General features: G+C 50.5%; 8 protein-coding genes across 8 annotated transcripts; 6 read left to right on the top strand and 2 right to left on the bottom strand.

The window, feature by feature from the left end:
- Positions 1–370: 370 nt before the first annotated feature.
- Positions 371–2,310, bottom strand: HO133_001887 (uncharacterized protein; the record flags this gene model as incomplete). The annotated part of the gene is made up of 6 exons (XM_037292815.1): positions 371–706; positions 760–909; positions 1,492–1,531; positions 1,585–1,697; positions 1,771–2,190; positions 2,278–2,310. The coding sequence occupies 6 exons, from the start codon at positions 2,308–2,310 to the stop codon at positions 371–373; spliced, it is 1,092 nt and encodes a 363-aa protein (XP_037151354.1).
- A 436-nt stretch (positions 2,311–2,746) lies between these two features.
- Positions 2,747–3,238, top strand: HO133_001886 (uncharacterized protein; the record flags this gene model as incomplete). Its single annotated transcript, XM_037292814.1, has 5 exons — positions 2,747–2,760; positions 2,843–2,913; positions 2,971–3,065; positions 3,135–3,160; positions 3,214–3,238. The coding sequence occupies 5 exons, from the start codon at positions 2,747–2,749 to the stop codon at positions 3,236–3,238; spliced, it is 231 nt and encodes a 76-aa protein (XP_037151353.1).
- A 1,327-nt stretch (positions 3,239–4,565) lies between these two features.
- HO133_001885 (uncharacterized protein) lies at positions 4,566–5,895 on the bottom strand (the record flags this gene model as incomplete). Its single annotated transcript, XM_037292813.1, has 3 exons — positions 4,566–4,761; positions 4,818–5,722; positions 5,833–5,895. The coding sequence occupies 3 exons, from the start codon at positions 5,893–5,895 to the stop codon at positions 4,566–4,568; spliced, it is 1,164 nt and encodes a 387-aa protein (XP_037151352.1).
- Positions 5,896–9,202: 3,307 nt separating this feature from the next.
- Positions 9,203–9,582, top strand: HO133_001884 (uncharacterized protein; the record flags this gene model as incomplete). The annotated part of the gene is made up of 2 exons (XM_037292812.1): positions 9,203–9,244; positions 9,295–9,582. 2 exons carry the CDS (start codon positions 9,203–9,205, stop codon positions 9,580–9,582), a joined length of 330 nt encoding a protein of 109 aa, XP_037151351.1.
- A 668-nt stretch (positions 9,583–10,250) lies between these two features.
- Positions 10,251–10,495, top strand: HO133_001883 (uncharacterized protein; the record flags this gene model as incomplete). The annotated part of the gene is made up of 2 exons (XM_037292811.1): positions 10,251–10,283; positions 10,334–10,495. The coding sequence occupies 2 exons, from the start codon at positions 10,251–10,253 to the stop codon at positions 10,493–10,495; spliced, it is 195 nt and encodes a 64-aa protein (XP_037151350.1).
- A 1,465-nt stretch (positions 10,496–11,960) lies between these two features.
- HO133_001882 (uncharacterized protein) lies at positions 11,961–13,124 on the top strand (the record flags this gene model as incomplete). The annotated part of the gene is made up of 2 exons (XM_037292810.1): positions 11,961–12,302; positions 12,843–13,124. 2 exons carry the CDS (start codon positions 11,961–11,963, stop codon positions 13,122–13,124), a joined length of 624 nt encoding a protein of 207 aa, XP_037151349.1.
- Positions 13,125–13,618: 494 nt separating this feature from the next.
- HO133_001881 (uncharacterized protein) lies at positions 13,619–14,050 on the top strand (the record flags this gene model as incomplete). Its single annotated transcript, XM_037292809.1, has 1 exon — positions 13,619–14,050. The coding sequence occupies one exon, from the start codon at positions 13,619–13,621 to the stop codon at positions 14,048–14,050; it is 432 nt and encodes a 143-aa protein (XP_037151348.1).
- A 771-nt stretch (positions 14,051–14,821) lies between these two features.
- On the top strand, positions 14,822–15,028 carry HO133_001880 (uncharacterized protein; the record flags this gene model as incomplete). Its single annotated transcript, XM_037292808.1, has 1 exon — positions 14,822–15,028. The coding sequence occupies one exon, from the start codon at positions 14,822–14,824 to the stop codon at positions 15,026–15,028; it is 207 nt and encodes a 68-aa protein (XP_037151347.1).
- Positions 15,029–15,292: the final 264 nt, after the last annotated feature.

Raw genomic sequence — 15,292 nt, 5'->3', positions numbered from 1 at the left:
ATATGCTCACAAAGTTTGCCGGAATGAGTGAAGACGGGTGTTGACTGCTCTCTTCTAGGCTTCTTGTTGTTGAGTGCAAGGCTCCCCATATACGTCGATCGGCGCTCACCCTAGGCCTGGTAGTGGCCGAGGCTGGGGAGATTTTCTTATAATTTGGCACAAGTCATGCATTCGAAGGTCCCAGCGAAATATTTCAGAAAGGAGTCAGTTCGCTAGGTCTTTCAAAAAGGAGCTCACACCTCCATAGTGTATCTACACAGAAAGATAGACATCCACTCTTAAGCTGGCACGTTCCGGTCCAGCTACTTGTGTCCAAATACGAGCTCTAGCCACACACACTACCTCCCCTTTTGCTCCTCCGCCTAGCCCATCAAGAAGCAAGCCGACCCAAATCCAACCCCATACTCTGCAGATGTGCCGCCCAATTGACATTCTTGACCAATCCTCGACTCTCCCGTGGCACGCACAAATCAGCATATTTTTCAATGCGCTCATAGACCTCTTCCGTCAATGTCCCCGAACAGTTGCCGCAAGTGGTGGTCAAGTCTTTGCGACTGTAGTCGGGAGCGGAGGTCTCCAAGCACTGGGTGTGAGCGCGGCTGAAACAGCAGTGGACGATCTCGTCTGTGCGGTCTCGGGTCGTCGAGAATGAGAGCTTGCAGGTGACGCATTTGCCGGTGTCTGGGATGATGGTGCAGCTTCCGTGCTGGGAGCAGTCAGCCTAGGACCGGATCCACCGGGGGAGACGTCCTAGCCCACCTTCTCCATGGCATCCAGCCACTTTGTGCAAAGCGTGATTACGGTCTCAAATCTCGCAAGTGCTTCTGAGTCATGCTGGGGTTGGAACCTTGCTCGTAGGATCTTGCAACAGGTGATGTTCATTTCGAGAACGCGGGCGTGGGTCAACATCTGTACCAGCAGAGTCAGTAACGATGAGTCGTGGATTTCCGACCGAGAGTCGGAAGGGCGTTGGCTTGCCTTGGCTTGAATTGGCTCGAAGAATTGTGATTTCGATCGTGAGCTCGCTTTGAGGTGATAGCACTTTGGGGTGCTATTACCGAGGTAGAAGATCAGATCGGAGGTTGCTGATCAATAATGAGGTTGTTCTAGGTGTGGAAGGAAACCGTGATGGTGAGGTGGAAGCAAATCTGTGAGAAAGCGTTGTGGGTTTGAGAAGTGTTGACGCATGCATCCGTAAAGGAGCCCCACCCAACTTTGTCTTGAAGAAAATCTGAGCGAGTGACAGCTCTCAGTGTTAATGGCTGACAAGTGCGAGATTTTCGAGTCTGGGGGCTACGATAATTGGTGATGGTGAGAGCGAAGGTAGGAAATCAGATAACGAAGCCGACCTCGCTTTTAGCATTTTAGCACCTCACTTCCCAAATCTACTAACGAATAGGCCTAGGGACATTCGAAAATTCGAGAGCTTTCACACGTGATCCGGTCTGCAGCGCTAGTTTCATTTCGCGTGACTCATTAATGTTCTATTACTGGTTGAGAAGCAGCTAACTGATCGTGCTCGTCGATATCACTAGCGGACGTGTTAGCTCTCTTGGAAGAAAGAAAAAGAGCAAGGGGACATACGTAGCTTCCCAAGGATAGCATATCCAAACGTCTCCCACTGTATTGGCAGCCAGATACCTACCCTCATCCATCATTTGCTGCGGCAAATTCCCTTTCTTCGTCTTGTCCTTGTTCTGTGACCCGCAATTAGCCAGCCCTACCTCTCCGTCTCCGTCGTTCCCCGGCAGAGAAGGTCTGAGCACTTACATGTAGCACAAAAACACAAAACCGCGTCTTCTCCCCACTTCTCCCTAATTTCTCACTCGCAGCCTCCACATCCTTCTCCAATTCCCTAACCGCATATTCCAACGTCGTCCTCGTATCATCCACCTCATCCACAATCAACACGTTCTTCCCCACCAAATTGCTCATCTCCAAGCTCGACAGATCCAGCCATTGCGTCCTTGTAACTTTCGTACCGAGCTGCTCAACCGGATCTGAACTGGAGAGGGTTTCGTAGAGGGAGAGACCGATTGCTTGGATGGGGATGTTGGGGCTGCCGGGGCGTTTGAGGAAGGAGCGGAGGATTCGGGCGGGGACGTAGCCGCCGCCGCCGATGGCGATCATGAGGTTCGGTTGGAAGGAGGAGAGGATATGGGAGGCCGAGGCTTGACATAACTTGTGTACCTGTAAGAGCTTGTTAGCCTTGTCCATTGTTCGGGAGCGGAGCCGTTGAGCAGTCGATTGTAGGGCGTAGCCATTGGGAATTCTTACCTGGTTGTAGGTCACGTAGACCTTTTCTACCATGTTGAAAGCGATAGTATATACGACTTCTGGGGTTTTGGCGGGCTGCAGCAGGACCTGGTTTGTTCGAGTCACTGATTACCTTATGCTCCAATGTCCCAAAATCCCTTATGCAAGTAATGCATGTTGTGCAGCTGCTAGTGACTAAGCAACTTCATTCCTCCTTGCATGGAACGGTTACCGTCGGCTGCTGTACACCACACTTTACCATAGATGGTTAGGCTATGTTAAGACGTCATCAGGTGATCGAGGGGATGTTTCACCCATGACGTACCGGCTAGTGGTTTCTTTGGTATAAATACCCACGTCCTTTTTACCACCGCTGCCTTTTTGCTACACAATCATCACTCACATCTGCAATCCTCAGACCTCAGACATCAAAGCAAATCACACATCCACACAATCAGTCACACCTATCTCCAACAACCAAACATTCACAATGGACACAATCAAGTGAGCCCCGCCCGCTCCGCCTGCCCCTCAGCTCCCCTTGCCGGCTGCCTAAATCCTGTTTACTGATCTGCTTGGTTTCCAGGAACACTGTCAACCAGGCCTCCGAGTCTGTCCAGGGTGCCATGTCTGGAACTTCCAAGCAGGGTAACGAGGGTAAGCTTCAACCTCTTGCTTCTGTTTCCTCTACTCGTCGCTGACACGGTCCCCCAGAGGTCGCAAAGGGCCACACCGACGCGAACGCTACCACGCGTCTCACCGCCGCCAAAGACGCAGCCTCTGACAAGATCGACGAAAAGAAGCACGACGTACGTCCCGTTATTCTTTCTCTTACTCCCTTGATGGATCGTACTCCTGCTAACACGGCCTTTGTACAGACCAAGTCGGACGTCTACGCCAACAAGTAGGCATAGCCTCTTGCGAACACCTGCCTAATCTTTCTCACATGAGCCAAAGGGGTACTATCTTCGGCAAGAAATGATTGCAACGGCTGATGGATACTGGCATAGCGGGAATTAGCTTGCGTGGAAGCAACATTCCGGAAATGGAAAATGGCTTTGCTCTCGAGAGTCTAGTGAAGGCTTTTACGTAGGCTTAGTAGCTCCATTAACACAAGACTCATGAGCACAACGCTTTTCTCATAACAACATCAACTTATAGCTGATCGGTGAAATTGCACATTGTGTTCAAGTGCCCCTGTTTCAAGCTCGGCAACTTACCATTGCTTGTCCCAAGGAGTGGTTCCGTACGTGCCGTAGCGGCGAGGGCCCGCATCACCGCTTTTTTGCCCTGATCGACCTTGCCCACTTTACCCTGATCGACACAGGCATGAATAACATGCATGCTGCGAATTGCTGCATTCCTGTGACCGTGATCGACACAGGCCAATAGAGCGTGCACTGAGCAAGCATAGATTGAATACCTGCCAAGAGTATGTATATACAAACGCCCGACCTCAAAAGCTATATATCGAAACAGAATCACCTCATGTACAAGAAAGCAAAAATACATACACCATCTCCATCCCAACCATACATTCCTCGGTCCACTCCCGCACCGACCCTGCCAACATAACCCAACTAGTGCTGTCTCGCGTAACGTCCCATGAAAACTACACGCACAAATGAGTTCTAAATGATGATTGGCTGGGTCCTAAGGCCCAGCCGCACGCAGACAGCGGTCCACTATGCAGCTCAGCCCTAGGAAAACTCCCTCTACGTAAGGTAGAAGACCTGGAGTCTAAGTACAAGAAAACGCTAAAAAACAAGGCGCGGGTGGGTGGGAAAAGTCCAAAAAACCTCTTCTTGCGACGAGAGGAACAAGAATGAAGAGCAAGAAACGGGGGGACACCGCCTATTCAAGGCTCTTCCAACATGGCAATCTCGGCTATCCTGCCATAAGTGTGTGCTGTGCCTCTCCCTCACTAGCCCCCAGTCAAGCTGTGGCGAATATTCCAAAACGCCACGCTAAAATCGCTCAACTGCAACAACAAGACAGTATGTGCGTAATACTATACAAGACGAAACCAAGCCATTGGCCCGCAACAGCATTCCCATTCCCATTCTGATCCTCGATCCTCGTCAAGAGGATGATGATGATGTCAATTAAGACGATGAAACCTCATGCGCCGAATTCCGAAACGCGGCCAAAGTCGTGACAAAAGCGCCTGACCTGCAGGCGAGCGGTGACGGCACGGGCGAGTGCGGTCGAGGCAGCGGCCGTGGTTCCAGCACGGCAACTTCTCCGCGGTGCAGGAAACGGACGATCCCGAAGTCGGCGGCGGAAAACCCTGGGCGAAAGGGCTATGTTTAGATTTCCGCAACTGCTACGGTTCGGGGCGGAGATGTGGAGTCGGACTCACTCCCTCTGGTGGTGGGGTCTTGGGTTTCGTGGGCGATGGTTTGCTGGTTGGGAGTGTTGTCGATGGAGTGAGAGGGTGCGGAGGCTTGGGGGAGGTGCGTTTTTGAGTGGCAGGCGAGGGCGAAGAGGGTGAAGTGGAGGACGCTGCACATGGCACGTGTTGGCATTGGTAACCACTCATGAGGAACGGAAGGACTTACGCGACAGCACATGCAACGGAGTAAGTAGCAACCTGCAATTTCTTCAGGGTATTCAAATGCGGCATGCACACCCACGGCACCTTATCCCCATTCATAAGCGTCACGCTGCCCATATCGCAAGTGTTGCTGATCGCGACCAGATCCTTGAAACCAGACTCCCTCAACGTCAATGCTGGAATCGTACATGCCAACAGCCACACCAAACATATGACTTCGAAAGCGACATAATACCCCAAATGAAGCGCCTTGCTCGTCCAGGCCGGGCGGATAGTGATGAAGCTAGTCCACATGAAAGAGACCAGGACGGCAGCAAGGACAATTGGGTCCGTCCAGTCCGTATGCTTGCTTGGTTTGAGGGCCGTTGTGGGGTAGGAGGTGCTGGGGATCCATTTGTGGTAGAGACCGAGGGAGATAGAGAGGGCGACTAAGGTTACGAAGTCGAGGACGAGTATAACGATGCGGAAACCGAGAGCGAGGCCACGCCCGCGGGCCGGGACTTGGAGGTATGATGCCGATGTATTCATTGTGGTCATTGATTTCGTTACAGATGCTGGAGCTTTTGGAGACGGATTGATGAGTGGTAGAGATGTCTTCGTCCCCTTTATGTAGAGAGTACGATTCCCGGAGGCATTCTTACTCTGGCTGTGCGGATCACAGATCTCGCACAGCCAGAGAAGGAACTTGGTTTTTGTTTCAGATACAAATGCGAACACCGAGTGCGACGTGCGTATGGTGTATATGATGATGGTTCTCGGGTAAGCGCTCGGCTGTGCAAATACCGGAGGAGGAATTCTCAGAAGGCTGAAGGATTCGGGATCGCTGCGCACTATTTTCAGCGTGAGCCAGCCTCGCCGTCGCACGAGCAGTTCTTCGTTGACAGGATATATTGGGGTATAAGGATTGAACTATACGATACGAGCCTGAGTATGTGGCTTTTCCATCCATCTCCTGCGCCAAAGTAGAAATCTTCGCCTATTAGTTGCGATTACCCCCGAGACGGTTGATTCCTTTGTACATAGGCGTAGAGCTGGCTCATGAGCCAAAATCTGCCTCCCAGATGCTCTTCACCTGGTGTCATTGTCACGCTTTGTTGTAAGACAGTGTTGCAAAAGTCATGCGTAGAGAGTTAATTCCAATTTCCAGCACGAGAAAGCTCTCTTTCTTTTCATTTACGCATTTCTTTCGTCGGCTTCGATCTGAACAAATCGACTCTATCGATAAATGGCTATCAGATGTGACCAGGCTCATCCCTCCCAACACTGCGCCACACCTATAGAACTTCAACGATGAATTCCCTTACACGTCGACAAAAGGGGTAGGAAAAGTTCGTGAACGGGGTCATTTGTTTTTCTGGCACCGCGCCTGAACTGTGGGACTTCATTCGGAACACTCGCCCCTATGCATAACTTTTGCTAGGTTGTCTTACGGGCGGCCCCCCAGAAAGCGCAAAGGTTAAGGGACTACCTCCCACGGAGCCACAGAAACATTCTGTAGAATTGCGCCCGTGCTCAGTAAGTTACCTTAGTGTTAGAGGCTCTACGGGGAGGCATTGCGGAGGGTGTCTTGGCACGAAGGGTTTCTGCAAGTCATGAGAGGCATGCGAATGAGTGAAAATTCGAACGGTCAAGCTTTGTGAATGGCTATGGTATAAGAATTAAAGCCGCGATAAGGGCCACTCAGAATCCTCTAGAGACCCCAGCGCCCTGCCTTCCCAATCACCACCCCCTCCCTTTTCTATACATTTCTCCAGTGGAGATGTCAGACCAAACGCTTCCATTCTTGCTCCTCTCTACCATGAAACCCCCAAAAAACAACGCGTAGACCAGCTAACCCACTGCTTGCGATGGTCCCACCCCGCAAGCCGGGCTGTGGAAGAACGATCGTACCCTGTCAGATCGACTGAACGAGCAGGCGAGAATGGGGGGCTAGTGTTTAACATTAGAGTCGATATGACGGGTCAGCTGTGTTTGCCTATGACGCTTCTATGAGTACTTACCTAGTCCAGGGTCCAGAGTCTAACCCGTTGGAAATTAGAAGAGAAGTGTTAGGAGCTGTTGTTCCTGACACCACTTGTTGTGCGTGTCAGAAATTGTTTGGTTTTGAGTGGGTAGGGATGAGTGTCGGGATTGGAGGTTTCAAATAATAAATTTGTCGAAGAGAAGGTGAAAGCGCCCAGAGTTAGTGAGCAATCAGTGAAATCCTACGAGCCAGAACCTGGTCGAAAAACGGTCTTATGCACGTAAGCATATCCTCGTCATATATTTAGGTAGGTTGCAATGATTTAGTGCTGGATTTTCTGGAGAATCGCCGGTGTAGTTGCATAATTTGGCGCCAAGTTACCTTTCTAGGTCATGATCATCAGGGAGTGCGGGGAAGATATTAAAGTAGCAACTGTTTCCGAGACTGGTGGATTAACCTATAGGCTCTAAGGCTCTAAGATTCGGTCGAAATTTGATGCAGGGGCATGTCGAATTTGGCCCCCACGCTTCCCAGCCACCGTGTTTCCCAGCCACCTGATTTTGTACTGTACTTAGGACCTGGCCCCGGAGAGGTTTTGGAGAATCAATCCATCTGTTCTACACAACACATACCTGATATTCTAACAGATTCGTCAAAGACTTAGGCCAATCCCCAAGTCACTTGTCGGGTTTATCGGCTCCCGAATCCTGGTTAATCAAAGACTTGCGGCCAATGCTTGGATTCTTCACCAAAAACATTAACTTCTGAAGCTTGAAGGTCGTCAATTTGTTACAGGTCCATGGGGAAATCCTCATACAAAGTGCCAAATGGGGCTCTTAAACTCTCAATTTTCTAAGACTTTGTGGGGTACTCCCAATGGAAGATGCCAATTGACGGCCTTTCACGCTTTGGAGCGACTTAATTCAGAGGGTTTTTGCCGATTCGATTGATCAGACTGATGGCCTCCGAGACTTAAACACTTGGCGGGATCATGTAGAGTCAAGCCTGCCAAGTCAATGAATTGCCGGATTTTGCCCCAAAGGCACCTGCCATATTGATTACCTTGAGAGCCTAGAAGCCGTAACTCAGAGGTGACTTCCCCAAAGAACGACCTGCATGTAAGCCGCCTCCTGCGTAAATGGCGTATTTCTTCAGCCTAGTACCTACAATCTCGGCTCGACTACAGGCGTCAGCCTTAGACCGGTTTGGCTATTATCACCAGCACTAATGCAGCTGCAGCTGAGGCCTTAGTGCACATGCAGCCATCGAATCCAATGGTGATGAAGCGAAGGTTTGCACTCAGGGGGAGAAGCGCCAACGCCGCCAAAAACGCAGCGGTACGGCCGGGGCCGCCGATGGATAAGCGAGAAGCTTGTTTAAGGGAAGTAGTGGGCGACTCGCTTGCAAGTTAATTAGGTAAGTTCAGATCATGCTAACATCTACTCGTACAATGAGGCGCGATGGTAATTTTAGAGCTTACTCTTTCTTGTTTATACTGCTACCTTGAGAAGTTATCTAGTTCCAAGTCTGTGTTGACCGGTACTGGCTTTCATTGTAGCCGAAGGCCTGAGCAAATTGAATCGCAGATCCCTCATCAGCCTTTTGTGCAGTTCTAGTCGGAAAAGGAATGTGGTCCTGGAATCAACTCAGACCCAATTTTCCGCGACGTGCGTTGCTTCCTGAATGATCGGCAGTAAACATGTGCATAGTTCGACTGACTTCTTGCGAATACACGTGGCAGTACAAGAGAATCTTGAAATGCACGATGTTGGCTGGTTGATGAGCTGGATGCCGCAGCAATCGACTCTACTCTTCCTGCCTCTTCGAGTGTCCCTAGATACAAATTCGTGGTTAGCCCCGCTCCTTCTCCGAATCCCAGCATTGCCGTATAAACGCAAGATCAACACTGCCAAAGGAAGACCAATGATCTCGCTCAAGGAATACCGTCACATACAACAAGCAACGGCCGGATCAAAGTTATGTAAGTTTGCACTCATCCCAAATGGTCTGGACTCACAGACCTGGATTAGGTAAGCACACAGATGACCTTCCGAAAGACTTCATAGCTGACTTCTCATATCCTTTAGACCCTTTGGAGTGCATGCCTTCGGCAAATTTCATCATCTTCGCTCCTGGCAAGTGCACATGTCGGTACCCTGGTCCAGACTCTCGAGGCTGTAGGCTAATCCTTACTTCGGTGACCGTTATCACTTTAGGAACCATATTACTCCTATATTAATGATCTCGATCGAGCTTCACATGTACCTAAATATATCCTCTCTTTGTCATGTCCTCTTCATATTATCATCTGCCATAAATTGTCACCCTTGCATCCGCCAAACCCACGTTCCGGTCTACTAAACCTATGCCTGTCAACTCGTACTATAAATACTATCCTGTCAAAAAACCCGTCCTATAGTCCAAAAATGTCGGAACCCTTGAGCGATCTTTCAGAAACCTCAGAAATAGTATGATTACCCTTGGGTTCTGAATCTTTGCAGTGCTGACAGACCCATAGCCGCAACCTCTTTACGGCCGTGGTCAGATTGTCTTCATTGAAACCAATCTTTATTTCAGGGGCAAACCTACACGCAAGATGTACTGGATATGGGAGAGCAAGTATGATCCCTTATATGGGTGTATCTCGTACTCTCTGAGAGATGGACCTGGAGAGGAGGCGAAAGTCATGGGCTGGGCTAGCGAGGAGGATCTTGAGCGGGATCTCGAGCAGGATCTTGAGGACGATCTCGAGAAGGATCTCGGGGAAGACTTCGAAGACGATCTCGAGGAGAGTGTGGGCCAATAGATACCGGTGAAGGGGCTTGACTCACCCATATAATCTAGTTTCAGGAATAACATATCGTTACATACATCAACCAAGGTTTGAGATGCGGACTGGGGCTGGTCAGACATACACCAAGCCAGATTCAGACTTAGTGCTTATGAAGGCGAGGATCAAGCCAGAAGCTTTGCAAGAGATTTTGAAAGGATGGGGAAGAGATTTCAGGTATCATCAATCGTTATCCCAGCCAACTCACGTTTTACTGGCTGAGGTGCCAATCTCACGGTTCCGTCTTCTTCATTGGGCGCTAGCCTTCCGACGGTAGCATCAATCCGAAGGCAGTCGACCTCCATAACACTTATTGGCAGCCTTATAACCCCACATAACGTTGTTTCAGATATTTTTCATTGCCCAAGCCCTACGTTACGCTTAGTGTTCTCTCTTTTTTTAACCTGCAAATTGCTTCCCCTCTTCTTAACACTTCTCTTCATCTATTCCTTGCAATCTCTCCCCTTCCATAGTTTCTCCTCAACCATCTCTGCTCGAAGATCCATCGCCAAAGAATAGAAATCAATTTGCCAACAACAAGGAGCTTCCATCAAAGCGATCACCTGCCTACCAGCCATACTCGCTTAGCCACAGTCCCCCAGCACACGGCTCCGTCACCACGAAACGCAAAACCATCTCCAAACATGAGCAACGCCCCTGTGCCCATTGAGCCCGCGGTAAGAGTGCCGTGCCGCCCAAAAAAGCCCTTTCGCTAACAGACACACAGTTCGACCCGATGTACAACCGTGGCCACACCGTTTTCAGCACGCAAGACCGCGATTCCAACGGCCGTCCCACACGCAAGAAGCTTTGGGTATGGGAAAGCGAATACGTCAAGTCCCGAACCTGGGGGAGTGATGATGGTGTTTTTGAAAGATGGGCCCGGTGAGGATGCGAAAGATTTGGATCCGGTTCGCGAGGATTGTTTGGAGGAGTGGAGGGAGGAGATACCGTTGTTGATTGATATCTGATGGGTGGGAACCCAGATGTGATAACGTCGGCACTGCTGACGGGATGGCGAGAGGTCAGAGGAGGCTTTGGGCATGGCACCATGAGCAAGCTGTACAGCTATCTTCCGAAAAAGCAGCCAGGTCCTTACACACTGCGCCTGCTCCACGGGCTATACCCTCTCAACTTTCTCCCATATCTATAGCTGGTCCACATCGTACTGCTTTCGCCATCGGCACCACCAATGTTTATTTGATTCGCGTACCAGTTACTATTTTCCATATCACAGGAACATCTTAATTCCTTAGTGCAATCCCCAATCCCAGCACCGACGTTGCGATCGGAAACGCCGCCCCAATCTACCCATACTCCAATTCGACAACCTCTACGTTACCAGACCATCATTAACGACCAGGGTGCTTTCGTCACCTAAACTACATGCCAGATGCCGTGACAGACGAACAGGAGCCCCGAACCCCCACCCACCCAGCAAACCTTGAGTACGTATGCGAACCTCGAGCCCTTATGGCATGGGTCTTCGCGACCGCTGAGATACCCTTGAGACCTACGGTCGCGTGTTATATGAAGGACCGAGTGGGCGCGTACGAGTCGCATGAGCACAACTTGTACTCTACGTTATGCTTGATGAAGGCTAAGGTTGGATTGGATACGCTGTACAAACAATGGAAGCGAGAAGCGTTAGGATGAATGTATGGGAGGTGGGAAGGGAGGAGGAGTTGGGACTTTTGACTTTCGGTATGGATTCTGCAAGGCGCCATCTTCAAAGACCATAATCTTCTGTATTTATGCTTTCTTCTCGTTCCGATCTGGTTGCATGATTTTCAGACTCAGGATCTCGGTCGCTGTCCAAAATAATCACCCATTGACGCGCTTTGGGGATTTACTTCCATTTGTTCTTTCTCGAATCTTTGCACGTAGGTACTACTAGGTGACTCCGTTACAGCTAAAAACCCAGTTCTCATCGTAGTATCATTACGGCTGGATCTTTTCATGTTCACTTCTAAATTTAGAGATTGCGGTGAGGCGGCTGCACCTACATCGTTATTTTACGTCCTTCACACTAAGGCCCTATACCACTTACGTCCTTAACATTTACGCCCTTGACACTTACGCCCTTGACACTTAACCACTAACACTTCCACTACCCCTCTTCTGTAATTTCTTATCCCCCCGCTTCTCTCTTCCATCTTTCTTCCTTCTTCGCTATCACCCTTCCCATATTCTACACTCGTCAAAACCGCCACACCACGTTCCTAGTCTACTAAAATCTAATCGTTGCCCTCAAACCAACTATCAGAACACTATCATCAGTGACTTGCCATCAGCGGTGTCTGTGAACCAGTATCAACGACTCATTACAACAGAATACGCCATACCTTCCAAAGATGTCCTTCGTCTGGAGCGACCCTTTCAAACCTCAAGCAGAAGTACGATCACCCAAAGTACCAAGTATATCTACAGTGCTAAAAGACACAAAGGCACAGCCACAACCAATCTATTCCCGCGGTCTCATCGTCTATGACAAGAGCGACGTTGATTCCAGAGGAGAACCTACGCGTAAGAAGCTCTGGATATGGGAGATGAAGTATGATCCAACCTACGAGAGTGCGAGTTCGCACCGTGAGAGAAAGAAGGCGTTGTCGTACTCCGTGAAGGATGGGCCGGGAGAGAAGGCGAAAGATATGGGCTTGGTTTCCGAGGAGGACTTGAGGGAGACCGAGCCTGAAGTAGAGAACTTGATTGATTTTGACTGATCAATCCTTGCATGTTGCTGGCAGGCGGCCGCACCCTAGCTAGATTTTCATCATACGCCCGATAACACTTCCGCCCTACCTTAACACTTCTGCCACACAGGTCTCACTTCCCGTCTTCTCTAACCGCTTATTCCCCCTCTTCCTTCTTTCATTGTCTTCCATCACTCTTTCTTCTTCGCCATCACCATCCCCATATTTCACAGCTCTCATTGCTACCAAACCACACTCCCAACCTACGATCTCCATATTCTCCCATCCCCATTACCACCAAATCACGCGCCCACCTACCAAAATCTATTTATTGACGTTGACCAGTAGCAAGAAACGCTCATCAGCGACTGACCATCAGTAGTGTTTGTGAACCAGCATCAACAAGTCATTACAAAATAACACGCCGCACCTTCCAAAGATGCTGGACAAACTCCGGCACGGCACTCGCACCACTCCCATATCGTCGGAAACGGTAGGACCACCTAAAGATCCCAGCGACTTGCTGAGCTAATAGATACCAAGCCACCAACATTATTCGAACCCGGTGCAATCGTCTTCGACAAGCGCGATCGCGATTCAGAAAAGAAATCTACACACGAGAAGCTCTGGGTATGGGAGGTAACATACCATCCACCACCCTATCCGAGGGTCAAGTCGCACTTACTGAGAGATGGGCCTGGAGGGCAGGCGAAAGAAATGGGATCGGAGAATGGACACCGAGAAGGAGGAAAAGAATTTGATTGGCTTTCAATCAAGGGCGAGATCAATCCTCGCACGCATCAGCGAGAGGGTGGGGTGGACTGATCATGCGTACATTTGTTTGCCGGATTTGATGCCTTGTCGAGAGACAAGCTGCAAAGTGAACCATACTCATCATAGGAGTCTGAATTTTCAAAGAAACATTCCTAAACTACGACATTGATGCCCATCATCAACACAGTGATGTTCGTAGCTTCCCCTCGTGATCGATCGTGCCCTCAATTTCCGGCTTAGTCTCTTGGCATGATTGTTTACACATTGACCCTCTTGCCCGAAATCATCTTCTGAGCTCTTCACCTTTCGGCATCCCTTACCCTCCAGTCACTGATGCCATCAAATTATGCGAGGATAACATCCTCTCGATCATAATCATCCCCGTGGGCCAAGCGGTGCAGCGGGACAGATCGAAGCCGCCAGTGTAAAACAAAAGCGATCATTTCCGGCATCTTCCAACTTTCATCACATAACCATCAGTATCCCGCTCCACCCTCCAATCTCCCAGCGCCGCTCCCGATCCCTCCACACCGACCTCCCCGGCCATGGATACGATATTCGCCGAGATCGTGAGGGCCCGTGAGGTCATATCCCTCCTCAAACCCTTCCACACCATCAAAGCCTCCCTGGCCGCCTACGCCGTCACGCGGGCCATCATCAACGACGCCACCTACCTCCAACTCACCTTTCCGATCATGGTCGAGGTCATGCGCGGCGCCCACCTGGTCATCACGGAGCCCGTCGTCGTCTACGTCAGCGACTGGAACCTCGCGGACGATCTCGCCCGCATGTACATCCCGTGGGGGCCGATCCGGGATACGGAGGTGGTGTTCTGCGGCGGCAACGTCTTCCTCGAACGCGGACACTACCATCTCGGCCGGGACGCCACGAGCGTGCTGAGGCTGCTGAAGGCCAGGGGCGGGGTTGATAAAATTGTGGTGCACTTGGAGATGGCGCCGGGTGGCGTGGGAGGTTGAAAGGGAGGGGAGAGCAATCGGGCTGAGTGTGGAGGTTTCGGTTTCGGGAGCTGCTCACACACGGACTGCGGTCGGATTACTGTATATTTTTTGGCCCTTTGGCTAAGCGGAAGAGGCGGCAGGCTTATGTTGTAGTTTAGGAACGTTTTCAGAAGAGTCTGTTTGAAACTTGCATGACACCACTCTCTCGCCCTAGAGTTGCTCTTTTTATTTCCATGATGCGTTTCATTCATGCCCTGACTGCAACTTCGCTGTTCGGAGATACGTCTTTCGCAGCGAGAGGCCGAAGACATTGGCGACTACGTTTGATCGCCGTCCGTTCTCTATCACGTCGGCTATTTTATGTCCTTCCTACCCCTCTTCTCCGACCATTCCTTCTCTATCTCCCCTCTCTGTTCATCTTCTCCCCATCCTGCATTACCTTGCCACCCTTAGCGTTCTCGTCCGCAGCTAGCTACGTCTGCCATCGCTGCTTATCATCATCAACACTCAACTTCACCGCACGACCATCCTCTACAACCCAACCATCACACCAGCAACGCGTCTTCCTTCGCCACTCAAAGGAGATCTTCGATCCCGGTTCTCGGCTCGACGCTCCCAGGAAGCCCGACCACACCGCCCACGCTTCCCTAGGCCGCAAAGCCGTCACCGTGGAAGAGATCACGTACTATACACCGAGTATCCCACCTACACCTTTCCCATCCTCGTCGAATTCGAAGCCCCATCGCCGGACGGCACCAAAAGAACATCTACGCCGCTTTCCCCGTCGTCATGTGCATCGAGGAGGGAGGCTTTGCCGATCCTAAGGAAGAACTGGAGAGGCTGGTTGGAAAAAGGCATCATGAGGCGGCCACGCTCCGAGTCAGGTGTTCGGATGGGCGTTACTGCTTCGGGAACGATACCGGTGCGATGCTGAGGCTGTTGCAGGCGAAAGGAAGCGTGGATACGATCTCTGCGCAGTGGATCCTAGAGGACTGAGGGCAAGGGAGGCTGCTTCTCTGCAGGCGTCGGTGTGGTTGGAAGGGAGGTGATCAGAGCTGAGGTAGCAGATTTCGGGGTGTTGTCAGGGTGCGGATTGTGATAGCGATACGATGGATGTCAAAGCTTTTGCGCATGTGTTTATGGGTAGTGACAAGAAAAACTCGACTCTTCCTACTGGATTGATCTTGACTAGGATGGATTAGACGTATAAAAAGCAGTGCCCTTGCGGGAGAAATGAATTGTCTAATTCTCATGTTCGGA

Source organism: Letharia lupina (genome assembly GCF_014066315.1).
Source record: "Letharia lupina isolate WasteWater1 chromosome Unknown contig_13, whole genome shotgun sequence".
NCBI lineage: Eukaryota > Fungi > Ascomycota > Lecanoromycetes > Lecanorales > Parmeliaceae > Letharia > Letharia lupina.
The sequence above is the reverse complement of the archived record's forward strand: the minus strand, read 5'-3'. Positions and strand labels throughout refer to the sequence as shown.